Source organism: Camelina sativa, chromosome 18 (assembly GCF_000633955.1).
Source record: "Camelina sativa cultivar DH55 chromosome 18, Cs, whole genome shotgun sequence".
NCBI classification, from domain to species: domain Eukaryota; kingdom Viridiplantae; phylum Streptophyta; class Magnoliopsida; order Brassicales; family Brassicaceae; genus Camelina; species Camelina sativa.
In genome coordinates this window covers 11,876,924-11,894,358 of record NC_025702.1, presented here as the reverse complement: position 1 = coordinate 11,894,358, position 17,435 = coordinate 11,876,924, and the positions used below count along the sequence as shown (strand labels likewise).

At 30.5% G+C, this 17,435-nt stretch overlaps 3 protein-coding genes across 3 annotated transcripts in view; all 3 read left to right on the top strand.

Moving 5' to 3' along the window:
• Window positions 1–618, top strand: part of LOC104725716 (BAG family molecular chaperone regulator 1) — a 6,529-nt gene extending 5,911 nt beyond the window's left edge. Inside the window, exon 4 of the mRNA XM_019240151.1 lies at window positions 1–618. Within this exon, the coding sequence (XP_019095696.1) occupies window positions 1–225 (225 nt within the window). The 3' untranslated portion in view covers window positions 226–618.
• LOC104763389 (glutathione S-transferase T3-like) lies at window positions 7,107–8,052 on the top strand. The gene is made up of 2 exons (XM_010486767.1): window positions 7,107–7,648; window positions 7,716–8,052. Exons 1-2 carry the CDS (start codon window positions 7,107–7,109, stop codon window positions 8,050–8,052), a joined length of 879 nt encoding a protein of 292 aa, XP_010485069.1.
• Window positions 8,888–9,425, top strand: LOC104763388. The gene is made up of 2 exons (XM_010486766.1): window positions 8,888–9,146; window positions 9,220–9,425. Exons 1-2 carry the CDS (start codon window positions 8,888–8,890, stop codon window positions 9,423–9,425), a joined length of 465 nt encoding a protein of 154 aa, XP_010485068.1.

Sequence of the window (17,435 nt, the reverse complement as noted above, 5' to 3'; positions counted from 1 at the left end):
CAAGAACAGAAACCGGTACAGTCTCTCATGGACATGCCTATACAATACAAGGAGAAGAAACAAGAGATACAAGAGGAGCCAAGGAACTCAGGGTCAGCTCCATTTATGTTAGATACATCCACTAAATGGGAAACATTTGATCATCATCCCGCTACACCATTGAGCTCGACTACTTCAAATAGTGACACGGTCCCGCCCAGGTTCAATTGGGAATTCTTTGATTGAAAAAAGGTTTCTCATTTTGTGAAATCTTTTTCTTTCTTTTACTATATAATTCTTGTGTGGAGGTGTTGTTGTTGTTTTTGTTTTTTTTTTTTTTTCAGGCTTCTTCATCATGATTATGATTCTTTTGATGTACTTAGATTTTTGTGTGGCGTTTGTTTATTGTACTGGGAAATAAACAGAGACGCTACAGAGAAGTGATTATGATAAAATATCTGTGATTCATGTGTGTTTCACTTTCTTCTTCTACTACCTTAGAAAATTTTCATTTGGTGTTTTTTTCTTACTTTTGTTGCAAGGGACTAACCCCTTCTTGATGTAAGAGAGGGTCTCTTTCTCTCTCTGTCGGTTTCGTTTTTTACTCAAAACTTTGAAGGATATAAAAAAAATAGACAATGTGTACGTCTTCTAAGTCCTATTATCATATCAGGCTCTGAACAAAAGTTGTTTTCTTCTCATTTTTTGTCAATAAGACAACTTTTACTTTTTTTATATTTTTCTTAGAATGAGGCAAAATCATATAGAGCCAAATATTTATTGTTCACAAAAATGAGGAGAAATAAAGTTGAATACAGAGAATTTCATATAGAGCCAAATANTGTCAAAAGGAGATAGAGAGTGAGAAAAGCAAATTCTTATTTTTTTAATACTTTCGTTTTATTTACTTTTACGTCAAATTCTAATCTATAGTTTGTTTTTTATTAAAAAATTGTACTTTAGAGTATATAAAAAAAAAACGTGAATTTTCTTAGTTACCGCTTCTGATTGTGAATTTTGTTTACATTGTAATTTGAACGTGTTATCTAATGGTCCGAGCAAACACATGATTTCGAGCATTTTGGACGTGAGACCGACAAGAGTTTGGTTATAAGAAATGGTTTGGTAATATGTCTATAATATGATCACGCAATATATATATATATCGCATATGAAATTAAGATTAGATGGGATAATAATCAAAACTCTAACCTATAGATGATTGATTACAGTCACTTTCTCATATAGTTTTGAAATACATTTTTGGTTTAATCTGTAAGTAGGTTATAATTAATAGTTTCTCAGAAGAGACACACCACTAACACCGATGCAAGGGAGTTTGTGGTTAAACCTAAAGCATGGAAGCTAATAACAAAACATAAACCTTGGTGAAAGAAAGAATCCTTCAAGGTACTAGGATACTATTTCTGATGGAGTTATACTATGTATGGATCGTGTTCAATGCCTTTTGACTCCGAGTAACAACACATATTATCCGTATCCAAACGACGCCAATAAAACATTTCTATATATTATTTTTTTTGCATTTTTGTTCAATGTCAATTTGCCGCCAAAGTGTAACTTTTTATCATGGTAGCAATAATACGACGTTTTATAGTCAGAACATATTAGTAAAGACGAATCAATTTAGTAAATATTAGTATAAAATAGATTCTTCAACACATACTGGTTCATGAAAAAAGGTTTTGCATAAAATGGTTTAAAAAAAAAATGATACTAGATCAAAAGAAGGTAAGGATGAAGCAAAAAATAGTCTTGAAGCTAACGTTGACAAGAATTTACCAAAACACACATAAGACGAGGAGTCGAAGAAGGAAGACTTAAAAAAGGTTAATTTGGTTATGGTAAAATAGCTTAAGAATCAGCGATCGATCCCAAATGGTTCGCCGTCTAACACGTAGGATAAGAACCAAACACACATGGTTGTGTTTTAAAGACCAACGCAGAGTCAATGATTGGATCCATATATGAATTTTTCCCAAATTGTCATTAGCCATCATCACACGTGGACGACAGGACCGATTCGTCTTCTAATGCCTTTACCTGCACCTCATCGTACAATAACATTATCCCCCTCAATTCGTCATACGTATTTGTTTATTTTTCTTAATTTATTACTATGTACAAAGTACAAAAACATAAGCGTAATGAAGCCACTAGGTGCTTTAATGCTTTGTTAGCTACCCTTTCCATTTCTGTACTCTCTTTTTTGGTATATGAATCATTGTTGTTTAATTGCACAATTATAGTATACTTCTTCCTTATCTCAATATTTTTTTAATTTCTTCTTTTCTTTTAGACTATAAGTTATACGTTTACCGATCTACATACAGATTATTCATGTCTATTATATCACTATAGTCTAGAACTGATTAGTGAAATNTTGTTTATTGTACTGGGAAATAAACAGAGACGCTACAGAGAAGTGATTATGATAAAATATCTGTGATTCATGTGTGTTTCACTTTCTTCTTCTACTACCTTAGAAAATTTTCATTTGGTGTTTTTTTCTTACTTTTGTTGCAAGGGACTAACCCCTTCTTGATGTAAGAGAGGGTCTCTTTCTCTCTCTGTCGGTTTCGTTTTTTACTCAAAACTTTGAAGGATATAAAAAAAATAGACAATGTGTACGTCTTCTAAGTCCTATTATCATATCAGGCTCTGAACAAAAGTTGTTTTCTTCTCATTTTTTGTCAATAAGACAACTTTTACTTTTTTTATATTTTTCTTAGAATGAGGCAAAATCATATAGAGCCAAATATTTATTGTTCACAAAAATGAGGAGAAATAAAGTTGAATACAGAGAATTTCATATAGAGCCAAATATTTCTTGCCTGTAATTTTATTTATGGTTAAGTTGTGTTTTTATCTTTTGTTTAAGGCAATAGTTAATTTGTGTTAAAATGAGAGATATTGGGGTCGATTTGCCTCGGGGAATCATAGTGAGTACGAACTTGTGGGCTCGTGCTGAACCGTTTTGGACTATGGATCAAAAATGATGATGTTTAACAAATATAATGCCTAAAATCAACACAATGTTAACCTCTTCTATAAATTATAACAATATTCTGATTTTTTTTTTTTTTTTTTTAAATGGTTAACTTTGATTGTGGGTGAGATTCAAGTTATCAGATTTTTTTTTTTCCTCTCTAGGAAAATGGTGTGAAACTGTATTTTCCATCGACATATGCGACTAATATCAAATGTCATTATCTACTTGACTACTTGTGTCCTTTTCTGTACATGTTTCTTTAATATTCACTAGAAGAAGAAAAAAAATCAGTAAATTTTCATTAAAACATCAACATGAATTTCAAACTCATGTACCATTTATCTATTTCCATTTTGTTCTAACTATTTCATACCATTCTCATTTAAAAAGATGATTACCATTTTGTATCACCAATCAATCCATCAATACTATACACCAAAAAAATAATTAATAAAGTATTTTTGGAGGACGTCAATTATCTCTCACCATCAAATAATATATGTAATCATTTGGAAAACCAATCATGCAAATAGTTGACGTAAAGTACAGATTCACTCTCGCGATTAAACTAATAAAATGAGGCGCATATTAACAACAATCATATCCAAATTATCACTTCTTTCATGCAAATAAACTTAATTATTAACATTTAACTATTGTAGATTGCATATAATCAATGAAAAAAAATATGAGATTAGTTGTCACTGCACAACTATTACTGATTATACATTAGTGAATTAGAAAACCATATTTATAGCTAGGTTACAAATAATCAAGAATAACTCAAACTTTGTGACCTCTCTATAAGAAGAATCATATTGGGACCAAGATATGGCACGAAATGATATATTATACAGTAAAACCTCTATAAATTAATAATATTAGGACCAAAAAAATCTATTAATTTATAGAGGTTTTAATTTCTCGATAAATTAATAATTATTAATTTATAGAGAGATTTTCCTAATTCGGTAAAAAAATATTAAAAATAAGATTTAATTGTTATAACTAATATTTTTATAAAATCAATAACAATGAAAATAACAATTATCATGTTTGACGATAGCACTCAAAGATTTTTATACAGTAAAAATATCAAAAATGAACTCTAATAAAAGATAATGTGTCGATATATACATATATTTGGATAATTCTATATAATATTAATTTATATTATTGATGAAACCATATATTTACAAAGAATTTTCAAAAAAATTATTATTTTATTATATTATTAAATAGTGTCCAAAATTACACTAATTCCAATTTGGAACCGGAGAAATTTATTAATTTATAGAAGTTATTAATTTACTGAGTATTAATTTATAGAGATGATACTGTATTACCCTAAAAGATTAAATTTCGGTGGTTGTGGTGTCTCCACGTGATAAGAATCGACCAACTCGAGGGTTGTGCTGTGAAGTGTGGACCAAAGATATAATCATCAAACGAAACACACACAAACACACTAAAAAAATCGGTAGGAGCTAAAAATATAAATGGTCGACTGTCGGTAGAAGAGGACAGAACAAGTAAGTAGTTAGAAGCAATTATCAAAGAAGCATCGCAATCAATAGTGAAGTCTTTTCTTATATACATATATATACGTACACATATAAACCTACTAGATCATATTTGGGACTAATCTTGAATACAATCATGAATCATCACGTGAATACCGCAATATATTAAAAGAGTGTGTGTGTGTGTGTGTGGCCAATAAGAATTGACAAACAAAACGAAACAATTATTACACTATAGCTATTGAATTCAGTACAATGTTTAATTATTAAAGCAAACAATGTTTTTTGTTTGTTTTGGATTTTGTAATTATATCGCAAGAGATGTCAATACATTACATGCAAATTCTGGTTAACAGTAAAACATAAGCATGCATCTCCGGATCTCCCCACATATCAATGGGGTCTCAAAAGCTTGTCCGCAGCCTTTTCTTGAATCAATTGAAAGAAATCATAAAATTAATATACTGATATATCGTAATATATTAAATGATATACCATCAAAAATCAATTACTTTTTATTTTATTTTGTTTTAAACAATTTAGTGGAGAAATTGTCGTTTAACAATGGATGTTGACACATTATTAGAAAAACCTACCATCACTAAAAGAAAATTAAATAAACCAAATTGACAATATTTGCTACAAGGTAAAAGGGAAAATCATCAATATTGAATAGACAGTTCTACCAATGAAAATGGAAATATTTGTTTGGAATTATACATACTTACATCGGACGGTGTGTGAGACTTTAGAGCAAGTCCATTGGAGATTCTCCGTGGAATTTTTAGGTCTAAAAATAAAATAAAAAACTCAAAAATAAATTAGAAAGTATGAAAATCGGTTCCACTTGAGGGATTTTAAGAATCCTATGAGAACCGATGCGTGGTCGGTTCTGATTGGCCAAAAAAAAAAATATAAATAAGGGTAAAAAAAAAATTTCTCTAATTTTTTCTTTTTCTTCGCGACATATCTCTCTCTCTCTGAGAGAAACGGCGATATCAACGGTGAATCGCCGTTTCACCGTGAAAATTCTCCGATTTACCTTGAATCGTTGGATTTTCCGGCTGAAACACGAAAGATCTTCATATATGAGAGAGATATGTCGAGGTTTCGGGTTCCAATCGAGATTCCACTCGATGTGACGATTTGTTGCTCCAGGCCTTCCATCTCCCACGACGATAACGATGGCGGAAAGTTCTTGTGATGGGATTAATGGGATGGCGAGGTCAAGAAGCTGGCAGATCGCACACATAGAAGGTTCGTTTGATTATTACCGATTAGGGTTTGTAAGGTTAGGGTTTGTGAGAATTTTAATCAAACATGCATGTGAGTCTGGGTTTAAAATTCTAATCGATTGTGATTGGGTTTACAATTCCGATTGTATTGATTTCACGGGGTAGGCTAAATCTCAGAAAGTAGGAGATTTTGACTTTAACTTTGGGTTTACTCATTACAGATTTGAATGTTGTTGTATGTTATCTCATAATTAGTCACTTGTTGTATGCTTTGTTAGTGTTAAAATTTGATTAGAATGAAGAGGTTTTATGTTGTGTTTTGTTAAGGTCTCATGAACCGTATGTTGGTGTTGTTGTCTGATTATTAGTAAGTGGTTGTAATTGTCTGTTGTGTTCAAGTTTGTTTAGAATAATGTGGTTTTGTGTTGTGCTGTGTTAAAGTCTCATGAACCGTGTGTTATTGTTTGGTGACTGATTAGTAGTAACCAGTTTTATGCTCTTTTCTCAATGCAAGTTTTATTACAAGTATGTGGTTTTATGTGCTATTGTGTTCAAGTCTGATGATGAACCGTGTTAACTGGTTTTGTGTGTTTTGTGCGAGGTGTTCATGGAGTCGTGCAAGTGTGCCAGAGAGATGTCGTATTGAGCGAAGAGAGGTGTGTTTGGGCAAAGGTCTCTGTTGGATGTGTTACTCCAAAAAGTAAGCAACTCTATATTTCTAATTTTGTAATTTGTGTTAAGTTTAGCTTTTTGTCTTAGTTGTAACTATTGTCGTTGTCACTTAAACAGGATACAATGACGGTTGTGCTAGGGTGAATGGTAGTGGTTCTCTTGATGGTGTAGCACATCTACAATCCTGTTAAGGTGTGTTATTTTTATACTACATTTTAATTCTCATAACAAAATGTAGTAGTTGGCAGTTTGATTTTTAAAAATTAGAAACTTAATTTTCACTCAATGATTGTTTTACAAATAAATCTTGACATTAACAAAGAAATCTTCAGTCAATGATTGTAATTTTAAAAACTTTTTACTTTAACCATTGATAAGATTTGATGTTGTAAAAGGTGATATGGCTTCTGCATTTTGAGTTGTCTAGTCTAGGAGATATACTGAAAAGTGAATAGTGTATATCTCTTTTTAGGACACTCATTACAAATTTGAAAACTTTTAAACATTAAAAACTTTAGCTCAATATCCGATCAAGACTTTAAAACATATCATTATCTCTCTTTAACCTATATATAACTTCTGTCCTTAACCACAACATTTAAACAAACTTTTCCCTTTTGTAACAACCCATTATCTCTCTTTAAGCAAACTTTTAAACATATCTCTCTTCTGTAAAACATATCCATGGATCCTAGCAACCCTTACAGTTTCCCTGCTCCTTACTTTGTAGGCATGTTGAACTCTTCTGAACCTCCTTATGTACCAAATTACACAGAAACATCTCAGCCTACTCAGTTTACCACATCTTTTCCCTCTCAGCTTTCCCAATTCCTTTCGCAACCAGTTCACTTTAGCTCTTCCACTGTCCCTTCTGAGTGTATTGATGTTAGTTTATATGAGAATGAAGACGAGGGAGTTAGAGGGAGTAGAAAGAGGTGGACTACAGAGGAGGATGTTCGGCTCATAGGCGCTTGGTTGAACACAAGCAAAGATCCGGTTGTGAGTAATGAACAGCGGTTGGGTTCCTTCTGGAAGAGGGTGTCAGATTATTACCAAGCAAGTGATGGAGCATCCGGGACCAATAATAGAGGGCTTGTTCAGTGTATGACTCGGTGGAATAAGATAAACCACCAAGTCAATAAGTTTGTGGGCTATTACTCACAAGCGAGTGCAAGAAGGAAGAGTGGAGAATCGGAAGATGATGTGTTGAAGGTGGCATATGAGATGTACATGAATGACATGAAAAAACCGTTTATGCTAGCACATTGTTGGAGGGAACTCAAGAATGATCAGAAAATGGAACTCGGAGGGTGGAAACTCTAAGAGGACTAAGCTTGATTCAGAAGGAGTTTACTCATCCAACTCAACAAACGATGGCATTGAGGAGAGGCCTCCGGGTGTTAAGGCGTCCAAGAAGAAAGGTAAGCAGGCGGCAGTGAGTAATGATGGTGAGGATGCCAAAATGGTTAAACTAGATAGGATTATTGCCATGAAGGAAAAGGAACAACAGGCTAAAGATAGGCAAGGCAGAATGAGATTGCTTGAGAGTCTCCTAAACAACCCTAACCTTACACCAGCTCAAGTAGAACTCAGAGACAAGCTAACTGACCAAATCTTGTCCCTCACATAGGTTCTTAATCTGTCTCTTTAATCTGTCTCTTTAATACATGTTTTGTTATGCATACATGTTTGGATTCGATTAGTGTTTGTTATGCATACATGTTTGGATTCGTTTATTGTTTCTTATGCATACATGTTTGGATTCGTTTATTGTTTGTTGCATACATGTTTGGATTCGTTTATTGTTGGTAAGTTTCTAATTGAAACCTTAATTATGTTTCAGGTTGTTGGGGTCAAGTTGGCATGTATGCATAAATGTACGGTTGTGAAGTTGCACAAGAAGGATCATCCGTGACGGTGGACCTCACGTAGCAGTATTTTGGCTTTTGAGCATCCATGAAGGTTAACCGCATGGACTAGTACTTTTGGACGTTAGCAAGCGTCAATTAGTTGTTTGTTTCTATTGTGTTGTTTGTATTGTTATTCCCCGTGTTTCTTCTTCTATATATTGAAGAGACATTGAACTCAAGGAACAACAACTCAATTTCTATCTTTTTCAATCTCTCTCCCGAGTTCATTTTTTTTTAGTTGGTCCAAAACTTCAATAAATCAAGCATTTCTTTTAGAGATCTTGTTTCTTCTTCTATCTCTTTCTTAAGTTTGAAAAATCAAAACATATCTAAAAACCCCTTTTCATTACTCCAAACTAAACATCAAAAAGATTCAATCTTTAAAACCCCAAAAAAAATCAAAGAAGATGTCAAATTGGAGTTCAAATGAAGAAGTTGATGCAATGGTGGAGGAGGAAGTTGACAATATGGTGGAGGAGATTCAATACCAATGCACTCACATAGAAGATCCACCATTGATAGTTTTCAGAAGAGTCCACATTAATAGAGACCGGGATGGGGGGCCATATACGGTTATGGAATGATTATTTTAGCGAGAACCCGACTTACAATCAAAGTATGTTTTGCCGTCGCTTTAGAATGAACAAACCGTTGTTCTTGCGCATTGTTAGTAGTATTGAGAATGGAGTTCCGTACTTCACACAAAGACCAGATGCAACTGGAAGGCTTGGTCTTTCAGCACTTCAAAAATGTACGGCGGCTATCCGTATGTTGGCATACGGATGTGCGGCAGATGCATTGGATGAATATCTACGTCTGGCTAAACAACCGCCCACAAATGCCTTGAAAAATTTGTAGACGGATTGATAAATCTTTTTGGAAACAAGTATCTCAGAAGACCTACAGCGGAAGACTCCAACAATTATTGAATATTGGAGAACATCGCGGTTTCCCCGGAATGGTAGGAAGCATAGATTGTATGCATTGGGAGTGGAAGAATTGTCCTACGGCATGGAAAGGACAATATGCACGTGGATCTGGAAAACCGACAATCGTCTTAGAAGCTGTGGCATCACAAGATTTATGGATTTGACACGCTTTTTTCGGACCACCAGGTACATTAAATGATATAAATGTTTTGGACCGTTCACCAGTGTTTGATGATATTGTAGATGACCGAGCTCCGAGAGTTACCTATGTTGTCAATGGACGACAATACAAAATGGCGTACTACCTCACTGACGGTATCTATCCCAAATGGGCAGCTTTCATCCAATCAATTACACTTCCACAAGGTCAAAAAGCAAAACTCTTTGCTCAATGTCAAGAAGCATGTCGGAAAGATGTAGAGCGTGCATTTGGAGTCTTGCAAGCTCGATTTGCAATCTTGAAGAATCCTGCACTTTTTTGGGATAAAAGAAAAATAGGAAAAATAATGAGAGCATGTATCATATTTGCATAATATGATAGTGGAAGACGAACGACATGAATACAATTTCTACAATCCATCAGAGTTTTATGAAGGAGAAGGAAACACTTCTCGTGTTGATTTATCGTATTCTACAGATATGCCAACAAATCTCAATAATATGATGAGGATTCGAAATGACGTTCAAGATACAGAAATGCATGATCGTCTAAAAAAAGATTTGGTGGAGCATATCTGGCAAAAATTTGGTGCAACCCAAAAATAGAATCGAGTTCATTTCTTCTATTTGAAATTTTATGTTTGTATTTCTCGACTTTGTAAAATATGTTTTATATTTATGAATTATGTAAAATATTGCTGTTTTCTTTTGTTTCATGTAATACTAATAATTAAAAACCTATTTCTTGTTTTGATTATTTCATAATTTATTATAATGTGATAATTAATAAAAAATGGTTTAATAAACATTATTTTCTTACTTAAGCAACCATCATAGAGGTTCTTAAGTGGAGGAGTGATTTAGTTTAAGTTGTTAATGAGTTCTCTTGATTAGTTTAATATTGATAATAGGATTAGTTTAATTAAGAGAATCCTGATCCAAGTTCTTGAGTGGAGTTGGTCTTACTTAGGAAAAGAGAGCTTCATCAATATGGATACATCTATCTTAACATTTTTAGAGTACATTTTTGTTTCCAAACAAGTCCTCCATAAATTTTCTACAGTTCTTACAACCAAACACAATTATTTCCTTATTTGATAATATTAATTTTCCTAAAATCTATCTACCTAATTTAAATCAATATGTTAGATTAAAATATAATTCTCCTTTCACTTTTATTTAATTTTATATTTCATTATTTTAATTATTATTTAATACATAAAGTTAATAAAATTTTAAATTTTTTTAGCATATGATGTGATTTGAATTTTTATAAACGGATATATATTTTAAAAATTGTCTTACTATATTTGTAACCAAACAAGTATATCCACATATAGAGTTCGGAATATATTTTTGGAGTACAATAGGATGTCATCACTTTTTACCAACTTCGGGTCGGATTTTTAACTAAAATTATAACTGATTCAATTATCTGGATCCTCCTTAAGATTACCGAATATTTTGGGCCCATTTTTAATCAATAGCATATTTATTTACATCCAATTAATGCCACTTATTGTCATTTATTGTCCATTATATCTTAGGAAATATCTAATTTGTATGCCGAATTTCTAGGGCCGAGTTTGACAAAAAAAATTGATAGCACAAATTATGTAATCACATCTTCTTAATCACATCCCTATAATATAGCAACTAATTCAAGATAAATACATCTTAAAAAATATATAATTTGCGTTTAGTAAACGATTACATATTTGGTAAAATCTTCTTAGTTTTAAATGTACACTATTAATCCAATAATATTAATTGAGAATCATAATAAGAATATGTCATATCATTCACTCCTAAATCATAACTAACCAAATCGTAAAATGTATATTTTTAACTTGCGAATCAAGAGTTTGTACAAAACCCTACCTACAACGACTAACAGTATATATATATATATATATATATATATGCAATTCACCATCAACTACAAGCAGCTCTAAACCATTTTACAGTATCATATCAACAAAATAATAGACATGTGGTGTACGACAGGGTAAAATCTAGTTGTCATTAGATACAAAACAATGCTATCTTTAAAAACAATCCATATTCTATTAGATTGGTGAAAAATAATAGACTTCCATGGACAAATCTTTGTGTGTAATTTGTTTTTATAGGATGAGATATTATGAAGTACTATTTGGAAATGTTTTTCAATTAATAATCAAAATTAATCTAGTTGGTGTGTATGGGTATTAATTAGTACTATTTGGAAATGTCTAGCTAGACTCCCACCAATTCGGATTAGTTGTTATTCTACATTATTTCATACATATTGAAAAAAACTAGATTATGACCCGCAGTACACCAATTCGGGACAAGTTTTTTTTGATTTTTTAATTAATATACTATTTTAATACTAATTTTGCAAATGTACGCTTTTGTTAATTTTAGTGATTTAGTATATAATTCATGGTATACGCACAACAATTCTTATTTAATACAATCTTAATTAAATCAGTTTTATTCGATATATTTTATATTGGTGTTCTTAAAATAGTAAAATAAAGATTTAACCCTTATTAAAGTATCATATTAATGATATTTTATTTTTTAATATTATCAATTCAATCATGTAATGTCATATAACCCGTCATGTAATATAACTCGTTTATGTTATTTTGAAAATTCAATATGTTTAAATATTCATAATTTTAAACTTTTTATTAAATTTAGATATACCAGTTATAAATTATAAACTTCTTAAAATTCTATAATTTACTATATACAGTAAATTTACTATATATGTATGTTGAACACACACTTTTTCTATTAATTGAGTAATATATGTTCGTTTTAAAAAAATTCAAATCACAATATATACATGAAAAATACACTTTTTATATTAATTGAGTAATATATGTTCGTTTAAAAAAATTCAAATCACAATATATACAGGAAAAAATACACTTTTTATATTAATTGAGTAATATATGTTCGTTTAAAAAAATTCAAATCACAATATATACAGGAAAAAATACACATTTTATTAACTTGATGTATTATATGATGATTTACTACATTTAAAAATTAAAATCAAAAAAAGATGATAAGAGAATTTTTTTTTAATATGAAATAAATCTTCTACATTTATATATTAATTATAGAATATTATATATATGGATATTTAAAATATTTTAATTCTGTTTGGTTATAAGGATAGTAGAGAGAATTAACTAAACTTGTTTGAATATGAATATAAGCATTAAATGACATTAAATTCAAAAACTTTCCAAAAAAGTATTTTTGAGCAAAAACTGCTGTAAAAATACTAGTATAGATAGATAAATAGTCTATTATATAGTTGTTTATTTGACTATTAAAACTCTAAATTATTTAATATTTTATTTATTTTATATGTGATAATAAGATAAATTTTTATTAAAATGATAATATTGGAAAGCAGTAACTAAACTCAAACTAAAAAATTAAAACTAGAATGACAACTATATTAAAATAGAGGAAGTATGGTTTTATTCTCATATATATAGTTATTGCTATTCCTATGATTTCAGTGGATGTCTTCGGATGCCATGAAGTGATGAACAACTATTTAACAAAATGTATTCTATTAAATATTATAGAATTGTGTACAGATTTATCCATGTGATTCAGTTTAGTATGTTATAAATATTCATTGAATAATAAGAATGTACACTTTTTTGTCATACCTTTTAGAATACTAGGAGGATTATAAATAACTTCTTATAAATTTGGCACCTGTGTTAGTCATCTATCAAGTCTACAACCATAGTTATGGAACACAACTAAGCCTAAATATATAAATTAAACTCCAAAACCACCCCACCACCATATATATTATTGGGTTGGTGAACAACGGAACAAACCAATTATTTTAAAAACATATAATACATCTATTCTATTAAAGCTGAAGTACTCACTAGACTCAAATTGGACCATGACTTTATTTTGGTACGTTTTTCATTAAAAATGATTAGAGAATCACTTAATTTAATTAATTAACCTATAGTTTCGATATATTTAAATGAACATTATACCCTTGGGTCGCTCATTTAAAACTAACCGGGTCGGGATGCGGATCCTCTCTGACCCGAAAATAGAAGTAAAAAAATTTGCGGATCTGTTTGTTCTCCAGATCAGATCCTGTATATTATTTGATTCAAGAATATTTAAACACACAACCAAACAGAAGTATAATCCCTATAAATACGGAAACTGGTATCAGAGTATTTAATAGTAATATAAAATATTAACTACTACCATACTTAATCCCTATAATTATTACGAATATTAATAATAATGAGAAATCTTTAATACTTATCAATTGTGACTTTGTTGCTTCCAAAATAATCAATAGATTAAATACGAAATTGTATATATATGTAAACTAATTTGATTTGCTTTTATATAGTGAGATATTTACGGAAACAACAAATCAACTTAATACAATTAAATAAAAATAAATCATCATTTAGTTTAGATTTTCAATATTTTCTTAACGAAATTATAGTAATTAATTATGATTAGTATATATGGAAAGAATAAAAAACACATAAATTATATATATGTAAATTTGTAAACTAATTTACAGAAAGATGTATTGTATATCTCACATCGACTAAATATTTTGGAATATGGTTGATAATCACTATAAATATATGACTAATATGTTTTGAGTACAAATGAGCATGAAATTTGATTTATCATGTATCCAAATTTAACAGTTTAATTTGGTTATATATTTGAGCATATTTAAACTTTTAAAAGTAAACATAAAATAATATATTTACGTTTTTTTTTTTAAAGTTTAAGATATTATAAATATTTAAATTTTTATAGAATGTTTAAATTATTATAAATATTTGAACTCCGTTGAAAGTTTAAAATATTATAATACATTGAAAATCTATAAAATATTTAAGTAATATTGATATGTTTACTTTTAAAAATTTTAAAATATATAAAAAGTTTGAGTTAAACCCGTTAAAACATGTATTTTTATCAAACTAGAAATTAAATTGGGTTTTTTACAATTTTGCTGAGATTTGATATATCAAATATTATTTTTTAAATAATAACCTAAATATATCTAATCTCACTATAAATACAATGGTTTCTTAACAATAGAAATATCTCAGATTAAAATTTAACAAGCAACTTCTCCTCTTTTGACGACAAACCAAAATAAAGAAAAACTCATTCTCTTACAAAACTACTATCTGATATTGCGGTGTGTCTATTCTTTTACAAAACTACTATCCGATATTGCGGAGTGTCTATTTTCTTACAAAACTACTATCCAATTATGCGGTGTGTCTGTTTTCGTGAAAAGCTACATTCTACAAACTACTTACTCTATTAGGATTTCCAATTTACTGTATAAATATACGAATAAATACTATATAAACAAAGAAAATAAGTCAAAATAAAAAACTACATTCTAAAAATACAAATTACAAAAAAAAAAACTAACTAACAAAATATATAATCTCGTGTTGTAGCACGGGGTATCACTTAGTATGGGATTAAATTCCGATCGATTCTGGAACTGGAAGATAATAATAAGTTGCGTTGTTTATTTATATTATATTGTAACCGTATGCAGCAGGAGCAGTAGTAGTAGTAGTCAGACTCAAGAGATGGGTAATGAAAGCAAATAATGACGAGGTCAGTGAAGTTATATGGCTTCTCTTTAATCATCTCTTCTGATCTGGTAGTTCTCAGACAGGGTAGTGAATGCAAGATAGTAACGTTAAAGATTGCGCTGTTGAACCACCTAACCTCTTTGGTCATCAATATTGATGACATTGACCAAGTTACAGAAAAGTACCAATCTTCTTAATTGTATAGCTAAACTTCAGTTCCACTCTTAGTATTTAGATAATAACAAACATGATTAGAAGAAGTATAAAATAAATGAAGAACGCAATCGAGTCAATAGTAACAAGTGGTGGAAAAATTAACGTAGAGTAAAATATTCGGGTTTGATGATGTGAGCAAAAGAACACAACAAGAAAAGAAAAAAGCAGCTTTCTTCTTAATAATAGAGTGGTGTCCACGGACTTAAGTGAGACCTGTGTTTCATCGTTCTTTGAGATTCCTCAAAATCCAAACGTTTTAAAGCGCAATAGACATCAGGCAGAGGCTCCTCCGTCAAAATCATATTGATTGTATGCATGCGAGATTGGTTCACACCGATCAAAAACTGCCTAAGGCACTCCTCTTCCTCATATTTTTCCCAAGCTTCCTTTGCTCCACAGGTACACACAACAGGAGGTTTGTAATACTTCAACTCGTTCCACAATGCCATGAACTTTGTGAAATAATCATTGATATCCATTGGCTCATGCTGCTTCAAGTTCCATAACTGTGTCTTGATCTGATACAATCTAATATTATCGTTTCTGTGGTACCTAGCTTGAAGCGCTGACCACATTGCTTGAGCAGTCTTATGTTACATAATACTCTTTCTAATATCCTCAGATACAGAACTCATAATCCATGACATCACCATGCTATTACAGCAAGACCACATAACAGATGTTTGATCATTAGGAGGTGGCTTTAGAAGTGTTCCATCAACAAAACCAATCTTGTTCTTTATTCTCAAAGCTACGGTCATGAGAGGGAGCCAAATATGGTAATTAGAACCAGTAAAAACCTCATCCGAAACAAGGCTTACACCGGGCTGATCACCTTCGCATAAACATAAGGGGTTACGTCTAACACATTGGTTCTGATTGTTATTGGTACCTCCAAGAGTCATGATTCTAAATAGCTGAAAAAAATATATGCAAAGCAAGTGTCAAGTGAGTTAGCTTTAAACTGGAGAGTAATGATCACGGAACTGGCATAACTCAAAATTTTTGATCTTAGAATTACTCCCTCTGTTCCACTTTATTAGATTTTAAAGCTAAAACACAATGTTTAAGAAACCATGAATATTTTGTTTCTTTTTTGTGAATGAAATCTATATTTTGTTGTTTTTACATAACATTTATTACTACACATTTATTCAAAAAAATTAATACAAATGGTGGATAGAAATCTGGAAAAAAAATCTTATAAAATGGAACAAAAACAAAAGGCTAAAAAATCCTATAATTTGGAACAGAGGAAGTATAGTTTATAATTTTTGTTATAATTATAGAATTGTAAAACTTAAAGAATCTTTCTGCAAAATAAAAAAAATTTAACTTCAAAATAAAAGAAAAATATATTTTTATTTATTTCAGTTATAAGAAAAAAATGAATGTATTGATAATTTAAAATTTCTTATCTAGTAATAATTATTAAAAGTATCTATTTAATCATAAATAATAAAAAATGGTAAAAGTACAATGACTACTTTTCAAATAAAAAGTTTAGTTCTATTATAGAGGAAAAATAGAATTCTTCTATATGTAGAATAAAAAATAGCAATAACTATTTCAGATATGAAAATAAAGATAGGTTGGAGAGGCAAAAATATGGGTTAGAAATGTTTTTATTAAAGAGAATTTGTTAGAAATACCTCTTTCTAGAAAATTGGTTTTGAAGAATACATATTTTTGAAGTTTCCCCAAAAATATATTTGCAACTTCGAAGATTTCAAACATGAGTAGTCATGGGAAACTATTATTAAAAACGGCCAAAATTAAATAGTATTACTAGCGGCTGCACTTTGCCTCTTGGTCGTCTCTGTTTAACATTGTCCCTCAAGATTGGCTAGGTGATGTCACTCAAGTGAAGTTTGACATGAAATTAAGTTGAACACCTTTGACTTTGTTGCTTTAGTGAAAATGTCCTCAATCCGATATGAACTTCTTGTAAGTAGGAATGATGATGTCAAGCTCAACTTTCTCATGGATATGATGACAGTACAATCCACTTCGATATGTTTGGTACGATTCATTAAAAACAAGGTTGAAAGCAATGTGAATTGCAACCTGGTTTTCACAATGCATAGAGATCGGTTGAGAAGTCTTCTAAATTCATAAGTTACAACTTTAGCAAAATAAGTTCATATGTTGTATTCG